Below are 21,190 nucleotides of genomic sequence, written 5' to 3' on the forward strand. Positions count from 1 at the left end.
AACACGTATTGGCCTGGCCTGGGACAAGCAAACATCCGGGTTCAGTCCAACAAGCCCTCCTAGTACAGCCTGGGGCAGCACACACAGTAGTGGAGAGAGTGAACTTTGGAGGCTGCCTGCCCCAGCTCTAGAGCCTAGGTCTGCCCCTTATTAACTGTGTGACCTTTAGTAAATTACTTAATCTCTCCGAGCCTCAGTTTCCCTGTCTGTAAAATAGAAATAAGAATACCTATCTCAGAACACTGTTAAGGACTAAATGAAATGGTGCCTGTAAGGTCTGGTCCCCTGAAACGCGGGCTAGCACTCCCCAACTGTCTGGCCATCCTTCTCCAGCTGCCATTTGGGGATTGGCTCTGTGACAAGCAGGGGGCACAGGGCCTGGGGAATACTGGAGGAAGGCACCCAGCCCCACCTGGGAGTTGGAAGGGACCAGCTTAGACCTGTGGAAGGGAGGGACGCTTGATCTGGAGGTCTCTGGTGAAGAAGCTGAGAAGAGGGAGTGCTTGTACAGAAGATGGAGGGGCGCAAGCTCAGGGGTTACTGGTAACTTGGTTTGGCTGGGATGAGACACGAGGTGTGGCAGGTGATGGGGATGGAGGGGCCAGCTGGTGCCAGGTGGGAAAAGGCCCTTTTGGCCAAGTGCAGTTAGGAGGTTGGACAGTCTGGGTTGCCACTGAAAGGTTCCAGAGGGGGAGGTGACATGATTTGGTTTGTATTTTGGAACATTCGCTCTGGCAGCAACGTAAAGATGGCTGGGGCGCGGGGCACATGATGAGACCGAGGTGTGGCCACTGCAGCCCAAGGATTGACTGGGGACACTTGGCCTTACTGCTTCAAATAGAATTGGTTACAAACTCCCACCCCACACAGGAGGGGACCCAGTGTCTTTCCACTGGTCTCTGGGGGCTCGGAAACTTCCACTTCTCTCTTGACAGCTCATCTGATGTCAAACTCTTTCTGCTGAATTCTCCACCTCTATCCTGTGCTTAGTGACCCCTTAAGGCACCCTTCCTGTTCCCATTGCTCCTCGAGGGGCCCATGACCAAGGCCTCTAGATTAGCCGACATTTCCATGGATCTGGAGCAAGGGGAAGGGGTGAGGTGGTGGGGGCACAACAAATGGGACAGAGAACGCCACATGCGCCTGATCTTACAGTCTCAGCACTGTCCGTGTCTCATGGGTGGTCAGCAGCAGTTAGTCCTCAGTGGGCTCCGGCTTCCCCCTCTCATGGGACTGGCCCAAGGTGCTGCTTAGCCACCTGCCCTCTCCTTCCAGTCCCATAGCTCACAATCTCCCACCTCCAATGTTCTGTTCATTTCTAGGGCACATACATTAAGCCCTGTGTTGGTCTCCTCTGACCCCACCCCAGCCCTATCCAGAGGAATCTTCTTCATTAGCAAACATGCTGGGGTGTGTAAGTGGGCTCCTAAACTAAGATGGTCTCTTCCTCGCTAGGGACCCCATCACCAGGTCTCCATAGAGGTCTGTTCACTGGTGGGAAGAGGAGGAAGGGAAAGATGATAAATGGATATTCTATCTGTGGAAATGAAAGCTGTGGTCTTAGTTCCACAAACATAGCCCAGTCTAGATTGCAGGTAACAATGTGGGTTTCCAAGGTGGTGCAGACACCAGGGATGGAACCCAGTTTATTTTAATTGTATATTGATTCTCTGGTCAGCAAAGATTCTTCTGAGAATGAGCATTTAAAGTGTGGACTTGAGTTTTCTTTTTTTTTTTTTGAGACGGAGTCTCGCTCCGTCATCCAGGCTGGAGTACAATGGCGCAGTCTCGGCTCACTGCAAGCTTTGCCTCCTGGGTTCAGGCCATTCTCCTGCCTCAGCCTCCTGAGTAGGTGGGACTACAGGTGCCCACCACCATTCCTGGCTAATTTTTTTTTATTTTTAGTAGAGACGGGTTTTCACTGTGTTAGCCAGGATGGTCTCGATCTCCTGACCTCGTGATCCGCCCGCCTCGGCCTCCCAAAGTGCTGGGATTACAGGCTTGAGCCACCGTGCCTGGCTGAGTTTTCTTTAGAAGACAACGTATACCCCAAACTGGTCAGCCCCCAAATAGAAGGCCTGCTTAGCAGGCTGGCAGGTGAAAGGGCGTGGGATTTGGAAGACACAGAATGCTGAAGGCCGCAGTCAATTGATTGAACTTCTCTTGGTTTGGATTTCTTCATCTGCTAAATGGGCATATTACTCCCTTACAGGGACATTATGAGATTGCAATGAAATGGTATGTGCAGGCCGGGCACGGTGGCTCAAGCCTGTAATCCCAGCACTTTGGGAGGCCGAGGCGGGTGGATCACGAGGTCAGGAGATCGAGACTATCCTGGCTAACATGGTGAAACCCCGTCTCTACTAAAAATACAAAAAACTAGCCGGGCGTGGTGGCAGGCGCCTGTAGTCTCAGCTACTCGGGAGGCTGAGGCGGGAGAATGGCGTGAACCTGGGAGGCGGAGCTTGCAGTGAGCCGAGATCACGCCACTGCACTCCAGCCTGGGAGACACAGCGAGACTCCGTCTCAAAAAAAAAAAAAAAAAAAAAAAGAAATGGTATGTGCAAAGTCACCTGGCTTGGCCCACAGTCTGGCTTTTGGGTAATTTTCACACAAAAGGAAATAGCTATGAACTGAATTGTGTCTCCCCAAAACACATTTGTTGAGGCCCTAACCTCCAATGTAACTGCCTTGGAGATAGGGTCTGTGGGAGGTAATTAAGTTTAAATAAGGTTATAAGGATGGGGCCTAATCCTATAGCACTGAGGCTCTAGGAGAAGAGAAAAAGAGAGGTCTCTCTCCATCTCTCTGCCATGTGAGGACACAGTGAGATGGCGGCCACCTGCAAGCCAGGAAGAGAGCCTGACTGTGTTGGCACCCTGATCTCAGACTTCCAGCCTCCAGCACTGTGAAAAAATACATTTCTGTTTTTTAAGTTACCCAGTCTGTGGTATTTTGTTTTGGAGACCCGAACTGACTACCGCAGGTGCATATTTAACCTGTGGGCAGTCTGTCTTCAGAAAGTGGTGACATGGTGCACATGGCCCTGGTGGGAGTGGGTCTGTGGTCTCCTATCCTTTGATAAAGCTCATTCTGTGACCTCCAAGGTCCCAGTGATCTGGGTCCTGCTACCTTCTTGGCCTCATCTGGTACCATCCCTCACTTCTTTTTCACATTGGTCTTCTTTCTTCTGTCTCTGCAACTCTCTAAACTCCATCCTGCCTTGGGGTTTTTGCACATGGTTGTCCCCTCTGTAATGCATACCTTTGCAAGGCTCACTTTGGATTCAGAGGACCCCTCCATAGAGAGCCCTGTCCTGGCTGTCTGGGACTTCTCCCATTTCCTTTGCCCTGTCTTATTCTCTTCCTGGCAGGTGTCACTGTCTAAAATTAAATGGTTTACCGGTTTAATATCTGTTTTCCTCCCCTGAAATGTAAGCTCTGTGGGGACAGGGGCCTTGTCTATTTGTCTTGCTATATCCCTAGAGCTTACCAAGTCACATAATAGGGGCTCAACTCATACTCAATGAATGAATGAGTGAATAAGCTGATCAGGGCAAAGCTCCATGCCTGTGCATCCAGCACCTCTTGAACCAGACCCCAAACACTTGATTTCCAGCATCACACCTTGTCTCTCATTACAACTAGAGACCAGTCAGTCCATCCAAAGGATTTCCAATCAAAGGGTTCTATGGAGAGCATGGGGTCCACTACAGAGATCTAGACTGGAGGAGGAGGTGAGTGAGTTGATCTTTGAATGTTCTTCTCTACCCTTTCAACTACAACAGCTCTGAATTTGTGTTTCCCATGTTGGGCGTACATGAACAATCTTATAAAAGAAATGGCCCTACAGCCTGGAGAAAATGGAAAACTACAAATTGCATCCAAGTCTTCACATTACACTGATGAATCTCAGGTCCAGAGACTTGCCACACACAGATGGCCAGAGGTGGGATGCTCTATCCCCAGTGGTGCCGTGGTCAGGGATCAAGAAATTCCTGCTATGTGAGTGAAATATAATGGCTCCCTTAAATGCTGTAACTTGGCTTTCTTTCTCTGAGAACTGAGGACAGGGGAAAGGATTTATGATCACCACTGGCCTCTGTTAGTCCCAAACAAACTTCAGGCTCCATAACGCCCATGGGTAGTCATTATACACTGCAACAGACCAAAAGCGAGCTCTGGTGAGGCACTCAGGAGAAGCCTGTCCTGGCCGGACCAAAGAGCCACTGTGGGACATCACACATGGCCCAGGGAGTGGGATGGTTTCAGATGAGAACAATTTCTTCTTAGATACAGAGCTGGGTAGCATGGACCCCTTCGCCCTAAGCATCATGTTTATGGTAGAATCATAGACTTCCCTGACAAGGCCCATTCACTGGCTGGCCTGTTTTAGAGCCACCTTTTTTCTACCTTTGCTTCCCACCCCCCACCTTCCTCCCTTTCTTCCTCTAGTTCCATGGAGCATTTGCTGACTGGAAATTTTACGAACCATTGCTGCAAACCCAGAAGTTCATTTCATCACTGGCAATCAGCTCCTGTCCTCAGGGAAAGCTAATTAGGTACTACAGGACTTTTGATGTTGCTTCCATGGTAACCCCCCTAGTAATGGTGTACATGCAGAATATGTGCTCCAGGGTGTTTAAATTTATATATGTATATATATAAAATATAAAATATATTATATATAAATAATATATCTTAAGAAAATCTGTAATTTTTTCCTCTTGCTTTGTTTCTGTGTATTTTTTTTAAATGATGGAAATTTTCCCTGAAGTTTTTTTCCCCACAGAGAGGGAACAGTACACAAAAAGGCTTTTTCCATTTTGTCTCCTTTAATTTAGAGAAATTCATAGTTGTGCAAGAGTGAAAGTTTTTCAGTTTGGTCAGAAAGTGTCTAAGCAGGAATATGCTCTCCTTCCTGATCGCTGACAATATTTTAATGACAGATTTTGCTTAAATAAAAAATCAGAAAGGTCTCAAGCCTTTCAAAATAGAATGAGGGGAAAACGAGTGAATCCAATGAATGGACTCTAAACTTATCCTAAAAAAAAAAAAAAGAAAAAAGGCAAGCTTCCCTGCATGCCTACCCCTCTGCAGGAAGTGTGGGAAGGCCTCACAAGCCTGAAGCTCAGGCTGTGCCATGTGGCTGCTGGAGACACTGGGTAGTGTCCTTGTTTCCCTGTCAAGGCAACCTGTCCCAGGCCCTACAGAGATTGCAGCTGAATGGCCCTGTCCTGAGGTGGCCAGATGGCCTTCAGCATTGGCCTTGTGGTGAGCTGGTGATTACATCTTTGCTTGGTGAGACACTGTAACCAGGGAAAGCTCAGACCTGGACTCCCTGAGGTGCAGGTGACAAGGGAGAGGGCCTGTGACACGCCCACAGCTGAAAGCTGAGGGCTTCTGAAGAATCCCTGAATAACTAAAAGTGCTTTCTGTACTATCCCTCACTGGCCGTCCAAGGATGGAATACCATGCTGACCTCTTCGTTAGCTGCCAGCGAATCCGTTTAGCTTCAGCATTTGCCAACAAGGTCCACTGTTCCCAGACTCCATGCTGTTTTTCTCCAGTGCCCCCCCTATTAATTCCGTTTTGCCTTTGTTCTGTGATTCAGTCTACCAGCTGACTTCCTCACATCTGAGAAAACACTTTGTATGCAAAACAACCAAACTGCTTGCAAAATAACTTTTTAAATGCCCTGAGTTATTCTTTGATATCTCAAATGATGCATCCATGGTGGGAGTGGGGATAGGGGAAGCTGGAATGGCCCTTGACCCTGATCTCCTCCCCATCCAGTAACCTAGTTGCTTGAGAAAAACTGGCCAGCAGATATAACTGAGTGGAGTGGGAAGGTGGGGACAGGTGAGGGTTCCTTCTAGGGGCTGTGGCATAAGAATCTAAAAGGAAAATGTTGGGCACAGTTGGCACATGACCTGGCTTTTCTAATATGTGCCAAATGTAAGAATTAGTTTTGTTATATATTAGTTTTGTGGCATAACAAAGCACCTCAAAACATAACGGCTTAAAATAAGAATTTAGGTCACATTTCTGTGGATTAGTCATTTGGGCTGGGCTCAGCTTGGTGGTTCTTCCGCTGGTCTTACCTGGGGTGAGCTTCTGTCATGCAGCTGGTCTAGGATGGCTTCTGATGGCTGGCAGCTGGTGCTGGCTGTAGGCTGGGCTGAAAGGGATAGTGAGGCCATGTGTCTATAGTGAGCCTCACGGTGCTGACATTTTTCAAACCTCTGCTGTATCACTCTTTCTACTGTTCCACTGGCCAAAGCAAGGTACATGGCTAAATTCAGACTGAAGAGATTGAGAAATAGGCTGTACTGGCCAGGTGTGGTGGCTCACACCTGTAATCCCAGCACTTTGGGAGGCTGAGGTGGGCATATCACTGGAGGTGAGGAGTTCGAGACCAGCCTGGCCAACATGGTGAAACCCCATCTCTACTAAAAATACAAACATTAGCCAAGTGTGGTTGTGGGTGCCTGTTATCGCAGCTACTCAGGAGGCTGAGGCAGGAGAATCGCTTGAACCCGGGAGGCAGATGGCGCCATTGCACTCTAGCCTGGTTGACAAGAGTGAAACTATCTCAAAAAAAAGAGAGAGAGAAATAGGCTGTACTTCTTGACTGGAAGAGAGGCAAAGTCACATGTACAGAAGTAAGTGAATGGGATGGGAGGAATTTGTGGCCATTTCTGCAAGCTGCCCCCTCCGGTGTGTCTGATACATGCCTTCCAGGCACTGCTGAAGCCCTGTCTAGCCCAAGAAGCTTTTCAAATTGCATCCAAATCATGCATGTCTTTTGCTAGAGCTACTTGAGATTGTGAACTGATTCATGGGACATGTGTTTGATTCATATTTATATACCCACAGTAGCCTAACCTTGTTGATTCTTAATAATTATTATACTGAACTGAGTTGAGTTAGTTCTCCTTTTTCTCTAATTACAAGCTCCTTAAAGGAAAGTTTGGAATCACTGTTGCATACAGTCTCTCTCCCAGAGCTCTCAGAATTATACTAACGGCTGAAAATCCTACAAGTCCTCAGAACCACCAGTTAAGTGGTAGAGGGATTAGGCCTAGAGCCACCTCTGGACAGAGCAACTATCTGAGGAAAGAGTGGAACTTTCAGGATACCAGAGACTGTGGTACTGACACATTACATCTTCAGGCCAGTTGCACCCTCAATGAGTGAAATCACTTTTTTAGGCTTAGGAGGCAGAAAGATTCAGTGACTCGGAGAATGTGGCTTTCCTTTCCCCATTCAGGGAGGCCAGCATGCGAGGAGCAAACCCACGTTTGGTCAGGAAGGGACTCGTTCATCAGCCCTGGGCCTCTGTGGCTTCTCCTGCTCTGGAACAGCCCAGAACAGACCACTCGAGGGCCCACAGTGCTCCCTGCCCCATGCCACATTGTGTCCACATCACCTCAGTACTTTTCCAGAATCCGTCAGAGGCCAACAGTCAAGCTGGTCTAGAGTCACGGCTGGATGACTGAGACTAAGCCCTAGGGGAAGATAGTCCTTTGTGGAGCCACATACACACTCCTCCTGCCCCTCTGGTCCAGCGCTACTCAATATCCTGGTTTCAGACTTGCTCTAGAACTTTCTAAGGCTTGGAGGTCACCTGGGACAGTTTATTCGAGGTTGAACCACCCTTTGAGAATAAGAGGGTGTCCCTTCCCATGGTGTGAGATGAATTGTCAAGTCCTTTGTGAGTCACAGGCTTAGGAATGGATTTTCAACAGGAATTTCCATTCTGGGTGGTTAACAAGGGCCACGGGCAATCTGTCCTTTTCTTCATATGACACAGTCATCCGCCTACACACTTTTTATTCACCAAAATTCTACTGACTGCCCACTCTGTGCCAGGCAACGTCTCAGGCATGGGAGTGGGGTGAGATGAGCCAGGCATGGTTCCTGTCCCTGGAGAGCTCAGGTGCACTGAGAACACAGATGAGGTGGGAGCCGCCAGCAAGAGGGTCTGTGTAGAACCACAGAATTATGGCTTCTTAAGGCAGGAGGTACCTTGGGGATTGTCTAGTCTATTCCCTCATTCCTCAGAGGAGGAAGCTGAGCCCAAGAGAGGGAAGATTAGTCCAGGGGCACACATGTGGGAATTATTAATTCACTAAACAAGCATTTATTGAACACCTACTAAGCACTAAGATCTGAGCTAGGCTCTGGAGATGCCACAGGGAACAAGGAAGACACAGCCCTTGTCTCTTTGGAGCTCCAACTGTGACTGGTGGGGGGGGGGTTCCCAATCCTGGTTACATTTTAGACTCACCTTGGAGCCTTAAGAAGAACCCCCGTGCCAGGGCTCCACCCCCAGAGATTCTGATTTACTTGGCCTGGGGTGGGCCTGGGCATGGGTATTTTTGAACAAGCTCTCCAAGTTATTCTAATGTGCGATGTGAGTAGGTTGAGAACCACGTCTAAGGGGTGAGACAGCAAAAATCTCACAAACGCAAACCAATAATTGGGATTGTGCTTTGTTAGGAATGAATGGGATGCAGAGTGAGGAACCAGCGGAGTGGGGTATCTGCTACTTACTCTGAAACGGGAGGGAGCGAGACCACACTTGGAGAACTGTGATTCCAGGGGTCAGAAGGAAGGAAGGAAGCATAGAGTGTCCTCATGTGGGACAGCAATGGGATCTTCTGGGCCACGTCGCACCCTGCAGATGCAGAAAACCCTGCAGTGGATCCCTGTCTAGCAGAGGCTTTTAACCTGCAGCCTGAAAACTCCCCCAACCGCCTACTCAAAACACCGCCTCTTTACACACAGTGTTTATGAGTGCCCCCCAGGCCCTCCAGCTTAAAAATCCCTCACATTTTTAGACAGTTAGTAAAGCATTGTCGGACTTATTTATTTATTTATTTTGAGACTGAGTCTTGCTCTGTCGCCCAGACTGGAGTGCGGTGGCGCAATCTTCGCTCACTGCAAGCTCTGCCTTCCGGGTTCAAGCGATTCTCCTGCCTCAGCCTCCCGAGTAGCTGGGACTACAGGTGCCCGCCACCACACCCGGCTAATTTTTTTGTGTTTTAGTAGAGACGGTTTCACTGTGTTGCCCAGGCTGTTTGCGAACTCCTGAGCTCAGGCAATCTGCCTGCCTCGGCCTCCCAAAGTGCTGGGATTATAGGCGTGAGCCACCGCGTGGGCCACCAACCCCAGCCACCAACTTTTTATCTGTATTATTGGATCCTAACACTAACCTCATGAGGCAGGCAGGGCCAAGGTCAATGTTCCCCTGTTGGAGATGTGGAAACAAGCTCAGAGAAGTCACACAGGGCCTGAGATCACATGGCTAATACCTGGATGTGGAGGACTTCAGGCTAGCTCTCTGGCCTCCAGCTCCACTACCCCATGTGGCCCCCACCTTCCCTGCACCAGCAAGCTGCAACTGAGGCAGGGCACCCGAGAGGCAGCTGGGGACCAGCACCTTCCCGTCACGCTGGGCAGAGCTGCTGGTGCGTTCTCCCCTTCAGCTGTGACGGCTTACAATCCCGCTCCTCATCAGGCAATCAAAGGAATCTGTTACTTGTTGCTTCCCTTCCTGCCCAGAGTGAACCCAGTTACTATAGTAACCAGATGCAATTCTTTATTACAGAGTAGATGGTTTTAATTTTGCATTTGAAGAATTTGGCCAGGCAGTCACGTTGCCATGGCTTGGCCTGTCGGGCGGCAGTTAGAAGCAGAGGGAACCCTTTGAACAGCCATTAGGGCTTTCCAATTGCTGGGGGAAACCTGTGTCTGGAAAAACCCAGGCTCAGCTGCACTGGGGAAGGAGGAGGGTGAGTCTCCAGCTGGTGCTGTGCTGGGTACTGTCTCCTGTTCAGAAATGACAGCTCCCTGATTAGAGCCACCAGGTGAGCCTCTCAGCCAGTTGCTCCCACAGTCCCCTCTAGTTTCCCTTCAGGATCCTTATGGGTGGGTTGGTGGGGGGCTGCTCATAGGGCCTTCAACACATGTTTGTTGAATGAATGAATGAATGAATGAACAAATGATCCTTTGTAGTTTATTAAGCCCTGTCAACCCATTTTCTCCTCTGCTCTCCATTATGGCTTTGTAAGGGTACACAGCAGGGAGAAAGAGAAACTGAGGCTCAGCAAGGTGAGAGACTTGCCTCCTAGTGCTGCCTCCCCCGCCCATGCCTCTCAGGGCCCACTGAATTGCCTGGTAGGTTCCCCTTGCTGCCGAAACATATCACAGGTAGATGCTAAAAGCAAGGCAAGCATCGCCCGCCCACCCCACACCAGGCCTGGTACCATAGGTCCTCTCCTGGGTCCTCGGTTCCTGCTGAACTAAGGAAGGCAGCAAAATGGGGAGAGAAAGCTGCTTGGTGACTAACTTTGAAACAGAGCAGAAGCTTCCTTCAGCCCAGACCAAGGAGACAGTTGGATGGACAGAATAAAGAGCCCTTCATTCCCTGATCTCCCTGTGCAAGGGAGGAAAGGAAGGCTTCACTTGGCTTTCAGCCAGACCCCACAAATCCACGCTGATCCAGTCTCTCTGTTACTCTTTCTGTGCTGAGGGTGTGTTTCCACGTTAAGTAAAACCTCCACCCAACCCTGGCCTCAACATTAATTTCTCCTAACCCAGCCTAGTTTCTTCCAGCCTTGCATCTCAGGCCTTCCCAGGATGCATGCGTGGGCTGCTCTCCTGGCCAGGAGGTGCTGGTGTTGGTGCCCTTCATCCTGAGCTCATGTTAGGCCACAGGACCCTGCCTGTCTCCTGTTTAAAGGCAAACATAAGCAGCTTTGGAGAGCAGCAGCTCTCTTTGGCTATCGGTGGAGCAGGCAGCATATGAGGCTGGAGTCTTGAGTGGGATGTGTTTGTGGATGAGCTGGGACAGGCATCAGCCAGATCTGCTGGAGGGCCAAGGGCCCAGTAGAGAGAGGGCATAGTGTGATGATAAACACTCCACTACCTCCCAGAAGTGAGGTGCCTGCACAGGAGGCCCACACCGAACATATGCGCGGATCTCAGGCCTCACCCTCCAAGAATCAAATCATCTGAGCTGGATGAGACCTTACAGGCTTCTCATTTCAGTCTCAGATGAAGACTGAGGCCACAGAGGGGAAAGATGTGAACTCCGTTTCACAGTCATCAAACATGGTGGGACTCCACAGTGGGACTTACCCGAAGACAAAGGCTGGGCACACAGCTGGTGCTCAGTCAATTCTTGTGTGAACAGCCATCCTCATGAGGTGACAGCAGGAAGCATCTTCGTGAAAGGTTAGGGCTAGAAGGAAGCTTAGACATCACTGAGTCCAACTGTCATTTTACAGAAAGACAGACCAGATCCATTAATAATGCTAAAACTAAGAATAGCTAATAGTTACATAGCATGCTGGGTGCTAGGCAGGATTCCATGCATGCTGCATATACGAACCCACTGCAGCCTCACAGCGGCCTCTGTGCAGCAGCTATTATCATCATCCCCAGATGAGGTCACTGAGGCATAGGGCGGTTCGGTAACTTGCCCAAGATCGTGGAGCCAGTAGTGTTAGGATCAGGCAGTCTGGCTCCAGAGTCCGTGCCGTGAATGCTTCACTGCACTGTCTGAGAGCGCAGTGCTACCAGCAAACACTTGTGCTCCCTTCTCTGAGTGGGGAGAAGGAATCTGTGCCAGCCCTTGCGAGTTCACTCATGCGGGAAACATGACTTTTTCATCTTCGCATCCCCTTCCAGGGCTCAGCTCAGGTCTGGCAGGGGCTCAGGGATGTGTTTTTAATACAAATGAGTTGATCTTTCTCACCATCGTGAAAGAGCCAATTTGGCACCTGTGTGCTGGAAGGGACCTTGGGAAGTGGCTCAATATAGAACACTTGTGGTCAGCAAAAAGGAGGGGGTGGTTCCCACACACCAAGCAGTTCTCCAGTGGCCACTGGCTGAGTGTCCTGCAATATAACTCAACCCTGACTGTCTGCCTGGAGTTAGTGTTGGCTCCCATGGGTTGAGGGCTCAGTCCCACCACATTGACCCCACTTGTGACGCCAGTCACCAGCCCCAGGCTGTTTTACCTGAGCCTCTGACCAAGTGGCTATAAATCAGGGGTTCCCAGGACGCCCTTCTCAGGTTTTCATTAATTTTCTAGAGCAGCTCACTGAACTCAGGGAAACACATTTACTGGTTTATTATAAAGGACCTTACAAAGGATTCAGATGAGCAGCCATATGGGAGCGAAGCAAAGGGCAGGGCGCATGGGAAGGGGTGGAGCTTCCATGCCCTCTCTGGGCACGGAACCCTCCACGTGTCCAGGGACCTCCATGTGTCCAGCTATCTAGAAGCTCATCGAAACACAAAGAGGGGAACGATAGACACTGAGGGTGGAGAGTGGGAGGGAGAGGATCAGAAAAAATAACTATTGGGTACTAGGCTTAGTACCTGGTTGACAAAATCATCTGTACAACAAGCCTCTGTAACACAAGTTTACCTATATAGTAAACCTGCATATGTACCCCTGAACCTAAAATAGAAGTTAAAACACACACACACACACACACACACACACACACACACACACACAGTCTTTTTGGGATTTTATGGAGGTTTCATTACACAGACATAATTGATGACATCATTGGCCATTGGTGATCAACTCAACCTTCGGGCCCCTCTTCCCTCCCAGGAGGTGGTGGGGTGGGGCTGAAATTTCCAGCCGTCTCATCACCAGATTGGTTCCCCTGGCAACCAGCACCCATCCTGAGGCTACCCTGGATCCCCACCTCCCACCCCAGCCACTAGTCATCTCATTAGCATACAAACGACACTTATCACTTTGGAAATTCCTAAGGTTTTAGGAACTGTGCCTAAACCAGGATAAAGACCAATTATATGATTTCTTATTATAAATCACTATATCTCAGGAAGGGATTTGCAGAGGAGGAAAGTGAGGCCTAGAGAGTCAAAGTGTCTTAGTCAGGGCCTCCCAGCCGGACCTGAATCCAGGTCTCCCTACTCCCCATCCAGGGCTCTTGCCACACAGCAAGGCCCCTAAAGAGCAGGCTGAGGGGGTCAGGCTGACCTGAGCCCAGGAGCCCGCCCCAGCCTGCCCCACCTGTCCTGTCTGGGCCCTGCTGTGCACTTCCTGGTCCTGGCCACACTAATGGACTCTCTGCCCCCACCAGCTCTTTGTGATCGACAATGGCGCGGATGACTGGCGGATAGCCATGACCTACGAGCGCATCCTCTACATCAGCCTGGAGATGCTGGTGTGCGCCATCCACCCCATTCCTGGCGAGTACAAGTTCTTCTGGACAGCACGCCTGGCCTTCTCCTACACACCCTCCCGGGCGGAGGCCGATGTGGACATCATCCTGTCTATCCCCATGTTCCTGCGCCTGTACCTGATCGCCCGAGTCATGCTGCTGCACAGCAAGCTCTTCACCGATGCCTCGTCCCGCAGCATCGGGGCCCTCAACAAGATCAACTTCAACACCCGCTTCGTCATGAAGACGCTCATGACCATCTGCCCTGGCACTGTGCTGCTCGTGTTCAGCATCTCTCTGTGGATCATTGCTGCCTGGACCGTCCGTGTCTGCGAAAGGTATTCCACCTGGGGCCTTCTGAGTGCAGAGTCTGTGCTGGGACAGGGAAGGGAGGACGAGCAGGGGTGCCAGGAGGTATGTGGTCTGATGGAGGAGACAGGCATGTACCCAGACACCTGAAAGGAGACAGTGGGAAAGAGGGGAGTGCTGAGTTGGGGTTGAGTATGAGCTGTAATTGCAGCTTTGGAACCAAGGTAAGGTGGGAAAAAGGCACAGAATTTTCCTGATTTTCCGTTGCTTCTTTGCAAACCGATATATCATTCTGGTTACATCAGTAACTCACATATAACACATTGCAATTTCTTCCTCTTGGGTATTAATAATGCTTATTAGCATTTTAAAGGCTCTGAGAAGTCCTGCAGTAATGAAACCATTTATTTTCGTTTAGTTCAAACTTTCTCAATTGTATTTGCCCTCAAACCCTTTTTATTATAAAGCACTATTGGTACCTTGCTACTCAAAGTTTGGTTCACAGACCAGCAGCATTGGCATCACTGGGAACTTGTTAGAACAATTCCCAGAATCTCAGGCCTTAGCCCAGAATGACTGAATTAGGATTTGCATTTAACAAGGTCACCTGGTGATTCATATGCACCTTACTTTGAGAAGCACTGTACTGATGGAACATACTTTGGGAAACGTTTTAGGAGGCTGGTGGTTGGGAGTCATTCAGAGGAGCTACTCATGAGATAGAAGGGAGATGTGTCCTGATAGAGATCCAGGGCTGTAGAACAAAATGCCAGCTCCTTGGAACAGCCATCATCAAGGCACAAGGGCAGGACTGAGACCACCTCCTTCCACCACCTTTGAGCTGCCTTTCATGACTCTTCTCCCGTGCAAGGGGTCCTGGATATTCATCTTATTTATTTATTTATTTATTTATTTGAGATGGAGTCTCATCCTCTCACCCAGGCTGGAGTGCAGTGGCACAGTCTCTGCTCACTGCAATCTCTGCCTCCCAACTTCAAGCAATTCTCCTGCCTCAGCCTCCCATGTAGCTGGGATTACAGGCATACACCACCATGCTAGGCTAATTTTTGTATTTTTAGTAGAGATGGGGTTTCACCATGTTGGTCAGGCTGGTCTTGAACTCCTGGCTTCAAGTGTTCCTCCTACCTTGGCCTCCCAAAATTCTGGGATTACAGGCGTGAGCCACTGCACCCAGCCCTGGATATTCATTTTAATCTGATTTGATATGGGGAGTCCAAATCTAGGTTAGAAACTGTGATTCTGCCCCTAAGTAGCTGTGAGACCTGGGGCAAGTTACTTAACCTCTCCGGAATACAGTTTCCTCATTTTAAATTGAGGATCACTTGAAATAGAACGAAGCTATGTTTACTTGAGAGAGATTATTTTCAGTATGTTGGGAGGTATGGTGAAGCATCCTATGTAATTTACACAGATCCTGGTAGTCATCCTTAATTCGTCAACACTTACAATTATATTGCCACACCTTCCATGCACCAGTGTCCTAGCAGAGATCAAACAAGACAAAGAAGTCTGGGGAAGAGTTAGCCTAAACACACCCCACATGGGTACCTTGAACCATATCTCCTACCTATTTTTGAGACGTTCTGTTTGCAGATATTTCTTTCAGCGTTTTGGCCAGCAGACACACGGTCAAACTGAGAGGGCATTCTGCTGCCGCAGAACAAGGGTTCAGGCTCCGGGATGCAGGTTCAGGCTGTGAGAGCCAGTGCAGTGTTGGAAGACCTTTCTCACACACAGAGCCTCAGGGACACACCATGCTCACCTATTCAGAACCTCGCCATTACTCAGCAGCTGACATTGCAACATCCGCTCTGAGTGGGACCACACTGCACGGGGCTTCATGAGCCTTCTCCGGTAAGCAGACGCTCTTTGCCCAATGGAGAAAGCATGTGCTTGGGTTTCAACCCCAAACTCCTCATGGTACTGTTAGCTGAGCAACATTGTGCTGGTTGCTTCACCTCTCTGGACCTCAATTTTCTGATCTGAAAGCTGGATACAGGATTTACTGTTAGAGTCAAACAAGGTAGTATATATGCACTGTGTATTGCGATCCAGTGATGGTGAAAATTAGTAATAATAGTGTAGATCCCTTGATAACTCTTGGGAATTTTGTGCTGCCTTCTTATAATTAGAACAGCCCAACTTCTACCATACATTGGCCTATATTCTTCCTCTTTTCCTTTCTAAATGATGGAAGCCGCGTTGTCTATCAACAATAGTAATTGAATTTGTGCAGCCCTTTAAGCTATTTGAAGTCTTTCATGTCCTCGGATGATCCCTGGCATGTACTTCAGATGAGCAAACAGGCTGAACATGCAACAAAGTACCTGCAAGTGAGTTTCATAATTTATTGAACCTGTCACAAGAAGGGGTGACTATTTTTCACTGGAAAATAAGCTTGTTTTAAAGAATGTAGTTTGCAAAGTACTTAGATGATGCATCTCATTTGATATTGCATGGCCTTCCATAACTTCCAAGCTGAGGCTGGAGTAGCCTGGCCCCTGGTGGGCCACTGGGTCTCTCTCTCTCTTTCTACAGACATGGGTCATAAGCCCCCGCTAAGACCAAGGCACGGAGGATCAATGAGCAAATCGGAAATTCTCTGAAAGTTCCCTTCTCTTGCAAAAAGGCCATTTGAACAAAGACTTAGGTATAACATGAGGTGTATTAAAGCATGGTAGATGTTATTGTTACTCCCCTGTGCTAGTTCTGTGTAAAATCCATAAGCCATCCCAGCTTACCCTCACAATAGATCTATGAGAGAGGTACCTTGCCTGAGGGGAGGAGAACCCAGGTTCTGGAGGGGCATCTGGGTGAAGCAACATGTCATCCACTACATGGATGTGTTTGAATTGGACATGAAGCCTCATGGCAGAATCGAGGAAACTGATAGAAAGTAACTGGCCCCGAGGTCACCGAGCTCTTAATAGTAAGCATGGAGCCAGAATCTGGACTCGTTTCTGACTCTGAACTTCCATGTGTGTGTCACCAATCCAGGCTGAATCCTGCACATACGAGGAAATCATGGCCTCGACTCTCCTGGCAACTTTCCCAATCTCAGAGTCTCAAGGCCACTGAGACTGACATGTGAATCCCAGTCTTGCTGTTTTCCCTGCCTCCGCTGCCTATGGTCTTGACCATGTTATCATACTTAAGCCTCCTGGGCTGCCTTCATATCCAATTCAAACACAACCATGTAGTGGATGGCATATTGCTTCACCCGGATGCCCCTCCAGGACCCGGGCTCTCATTCCCTTAGCTGGGGTTGTGACTGAGTCCCTCTCTTAAGGTCAAGCCCCTTGCTTGGGAGCAGCAAGCTCCCGAGGGGATTTGTCAGTGTGGGAGTTCAAAGGCCCAACCCTGATTGCTTCTAGTAGCACACTCAACCGGGCTCCAGGGTCCCTGAGGGATCGCCTAAGGCCTGTGTTACCACTGCACCTGGGAGCTTCCCCTACACCCCAGAGGTGTTGATCCTGAGAGCAGCCCCAATCAAACTCCCACCCCCAAATCTCAGCAGCTCACAGACTCTGTCCCAGGAATCTGCCCTATTAATACATTGTTTCCTAAACAGGCAAAGCACTTCTCTTACAAACACTGAGCAATATTTTTAGAATCAAGCTTAAATGATCATTGTCTTTCCCAATATCAAATAATAAGTAATATTGGCAGAGGCCTTCAGCCAGGACTTATTCAGCCAGAGACTGGACAGAAGCTGAAAGCAGGGGAAGCCTTGGGGAACTGAAGCATCAGACCAGGTAGTGTGGACAAGATGAACTTGATCTCTCTCAGCTTGATCTAATGATGATTCTATCACCTTAGGCATCAGAGAGGGTAAGTGACTTGCCCAGGGTCACACAGCAACATGACAGGTTCTAGAAAAATCCACAGCTGCTGATGCCCAGAGCCTGTTCACATTCCAGGTGGCTTTCATCAGCCTAGACTTATCTCTAGTTGTATACACACACTTCTGAAGTTGCTATGGAAATCTTTCTACAGCAAGATGTATTTTAAAAGACAGTTCTCATATCTTGGGTTGGTTTTTATGTGACAGCAAAGGTTTTTCATATTTCCTCCTCCCAAGGAGAGAGAGTGGGATCGTAATTATGCAGAACAGCCGTGCCATGGGGAGGGCAGTGCCTGGTTGCTGGGAGGGCAGTGACAACAGCGGGCTTGTTTTCCTTGCCCCCGGAGAGGCATTACATCATGGGTTCTGAGGCCTGACAGTTGTGGCACTCCGCATTCTCTGGGATTCTCCTGGCTGCCTGCCCACCTCCCACAGGCCTCTCAGGGAGGAACCTCCTGATTATACACTGTCAAGCGCTAAGCAGCCTTACTGGTGGAGAGACCATCTGAGGCCCCAGGTCCTCACTGCGGCAGCAGGTTGGAGAAGCCAGCTTTCCTAGCGTGCCTTGAGCAGTGGCCTGCCAGCTCACCTTCATATGCTTATGTCCTTGGGAGGAGCAACAAGGCTTCCCATAGCGTTGATGAAGTGGGGTAAGCTTTGCCGTCAGAGCCATGCTTTGTAAATGACCTTCCTGGCCTCTTGAGTGGATTCCCTTCGGACCCTTTGGACCCTTTGCTTTGGTCCCTCCTGAGGCTCCAAATTCTGCAACAGGCTGTCTCAGTGTCCCAGGTCTTCAGTCTGTCAACAGGTTTTTGATTGTGGTGGTTAACTTTTGGCATACTGATATTTTAATGAGAAATTTTATTCTGGAGACCTAGCTCCTGAAGCAGGAGAAAAACAATTTGTGATCCGTTCTTTCTCTCATTAAAAGAGCCACCACTCCCATTGTAAGGAGGTAAAAAGAGGCTTCCTTCCTGTGCCCTCTTCTGCCCGTGCCTCAGACACCCAGGTCTGCACTTGCCAGCAGCAGGAAGCAAGACCAGAGTTCCCTCCTCCTTCGATCACCTTCCCACGACCTCCTACCCCCTCCAAGAAGGGGTACTTCCACTCCAAGGGAACAGTAGGAATGGCCGGGCACTGTGGCTCGCGCCAGTAATCCCAGCACTTTGGGAGGCTGAGGCGGGGGGATCATGAGGTCAGGAGATCGAGACCATCCTGGCTAACATGGTGAAACCCCCGTCTCTACTAAAAGTACAGAAAAATTAGCCAGGCGTGGTGGCATGCACCTGTAGTCCCAGCTACTTGGGAGGCTGAGACAGGAGAATCACTTGAACCCGGGAGGCGAGGCTTTCAGTGAGCCGAGATCCCGCCACTGCACTCCAGCCTGGGCAACAGAGTGACACTCCCTTTCAAAAAAAAAAAAAACCCAAAAACAAAACAGTAGGAAGGTGGTCGTTACAGGGATGAAGCACCCTACATGGGGTTGATGAAAACCTGCAAGCTAAACCCTGTAGGCTGAGCAGAACTGAGCAAAGCCTGGGAACAGTGGGGCCGGGCACTGTGCTTCCTCATGGGCTGCTTTGGTTTGAGTTATAACCTCCAATGTGGGGCACACGCACAGTGATCCATGGGACTATGGGAAGAAATGATCAGAACTTCTACCCATGTATATATATGGGTATATATGGGTATATATATGGATATATATAATAAGCCTAGCTAACATTTAATAAATGGGTAGAGAGCAATACATGTCTGTAGTTTATAATAAATATGTGTATAATGGAGGAGGGCGTGCTAAAAAAATTTTTAACTGGTAGGAGCTCATGATTTTAAAAGTTTGCAAACCACTGGTTTATGGTATCAGAGGACTAGTTAGAGAGGATAGGAAAGTAGCCTACCACATGGGATGAAGCCTGCTAGACCCAGGAACCCTGCCCTCTAGCTGGAGAAGTGAGAAGTTAGCCTCCGGTAGGGAAGGAGCAGCCTGTGGCAATCCCCTGCTGGTGCCAGGCGGAGAGATGGATGGCTCAGGAGGAAAGGTAGGGAGGCGACAGGGATCCTGCTGGAGGCCTTTGAGAAAAACCTGCAGCATTAAGGAAGAGGAAAATAATCCTGAAGATTCCTGAAAAATGTTTAATTATGAGAAACCAAAAGCAACAGTAGAAAAGTCTTGGGTGGCCAGGCACAGTGGCTCACGCCTGTAATCCCAGCACTTTGGGAGGTTAAACCAGGCGGATCACCTGAGGTCAGGAGTTCGAGACCAGCCTGACCCGATCTCTGGGGGAAAAAAAAAATTAGCCGAGAGTGGTGGTGCACCTGTAGTCCCAGTTACTCAGGAGGCTGAGGTGGGGGGATCACCTAGCCTGAGAAGTCAAGGATGCAGTGAGCAGAGATTGTGCCACTGCACTCCAGCCTGGGTGACAGAGTGAGACCCTGTCTCAAAAAAAAAAAAAGGAAAAGAAAGAAGAGTCTTGGGCATCTCTAATAGGGTGCCAGAATATATATGATCCTTATGACAGAGAAGAGTGGGCAGATGTGAAATGAAAATGTATCTGGTTCACATAAGCATAGAGGTCTAGAAAACTAAAATTGTTTTAGCAAAAAGAAAATCCACATTGATGGTATTACATTTTTTAAAATGTGGAATGTGGAGACAAACTTAAAAAATTTAAAGTTCTTTCAGAATGTAAAAGAGATAAGAGAAAGGATGAGTAGGACAGAACTGGAGGCTATAGGATCCAGGTGAAATCTAAGAATTAGAGTTATTTCAGAGGAAGAAATGATAATAATTTGGATAAAAGCATCATCAGAGATATACACAAAGTAAAGGTTTTCGGAATTGGCCTAGGTAAGGGGATGTTGTGTGTGGGGATGGTCGATCAGAGTAGGCAGATCAAAAAGGATTCCTCTTTTCCAGTTAGAATGTGGGGGACAGGAGGAGCCACCCCTAGACATACCCTGATTCATTCCTTTTCTGGAAAATTTATTGAATCATAAGGTGAAACAATCCTAGAGGCACACAGGCATCCCGGAGCTCACTCTCCCTCAGGAACCCTAAATTCAGAGTCATGAGAACACATCCACAGCATTTTAAATTTGGATCCACCCTGTCATTTGAGTGAGGCAACCAAAGAGGAACAAAAGTCATTCTTGGAGTTTTCTGGCCTCAGAAGGTAAATCACCTACACTTTTGCGGGGAACTCGTTTGCCAGTTGACCAAAGAATGAATCACAATTAAGAGCTTAATAATGAAATGTTGTAAAGAAAGACAGGTAGACATTGGTTCACACAGGCAAACACGAAATCAAGACTAAACTTACGAATGGTTGCAAAACTCCAAATTCTAATGTCAAAGAAAAACTAGATTCTGGAAAGAGTAGATATATGAAATTAAAGCAATAATTCAATAATAATTAGAGGGCTGCAAATCCTCAGATTAAAAATTTGAGAGGAGAAGGCTAGAAGGGATTAGTAAAAGCATGCCAGATGTGTTGTCTTATGTAGAGAATAATTTTAAAATAAAGCCCTATTACTCAGTTTTAGCAATCAGAGAAATATTTTTTTAAACCTAAAGGAACCACAGGCAAAATTTTATAAGTATAACAAGAATAACAATCGCATCAGCCATGTATTGTTTCATTTAATCCATACCACAGCTCTATGAGATTGTATCTCCATTCTATATATGAGGATGTTGAGACACAGAGAGGTTGAGCGATGTGCCTCAGGCCACAGAGTCAGCAGACCTGAGACTCCAACACCAGCCTGAGAGCCTTTTCCCTACCCTGGAAACA

The 21,190-nt window shown here is 48.5% G+C and overlaps 1 protein-coding gene across 6 annotated transcripts in view; it reads left to right on the plus strand.

Moving 5' to 3' along the window:
• LOC105497977 (potassium calcium-activated channel subfamily N member 3) overlaps positions 1-21,190 on the plus strand; it is a 164,937-nt gene that overhangs the window by 86,646 nt on the left and 57,101 nt on the right. For 5 of the 6 annotated variants that reach the window (XM_011769619.3, XM_011769620.3, XM_071084621.1 and 2 more), the window contains one exon: positions 13,139-13,557. In XM_011769619.3, the coding sequence (XP_011767921.2) occupies positions 13,139-13,557 (419 nt within the window). Of the gene's footprint in view, positions 1-13,138; positions 13,558-15,267; positions 18,044-21,190 lie in introns of those variants that run through there. The other variant, XM_011769622.3, reaches the window with a different exon arrangement.

Source organism: Macaca nemestrina, chromosome 1, assembly GCF_043159975.1.
Source record: "Macaca nemestrina isolate mMacNem1 chromosome 1, mMacNem.hap1, whole genome shotgun sequence".
NCBI lineage: Eukaryota > Metazoa > Chordata > Mammalia > Primates > Cercopithecidae > Macaca > Macaca nemestrina.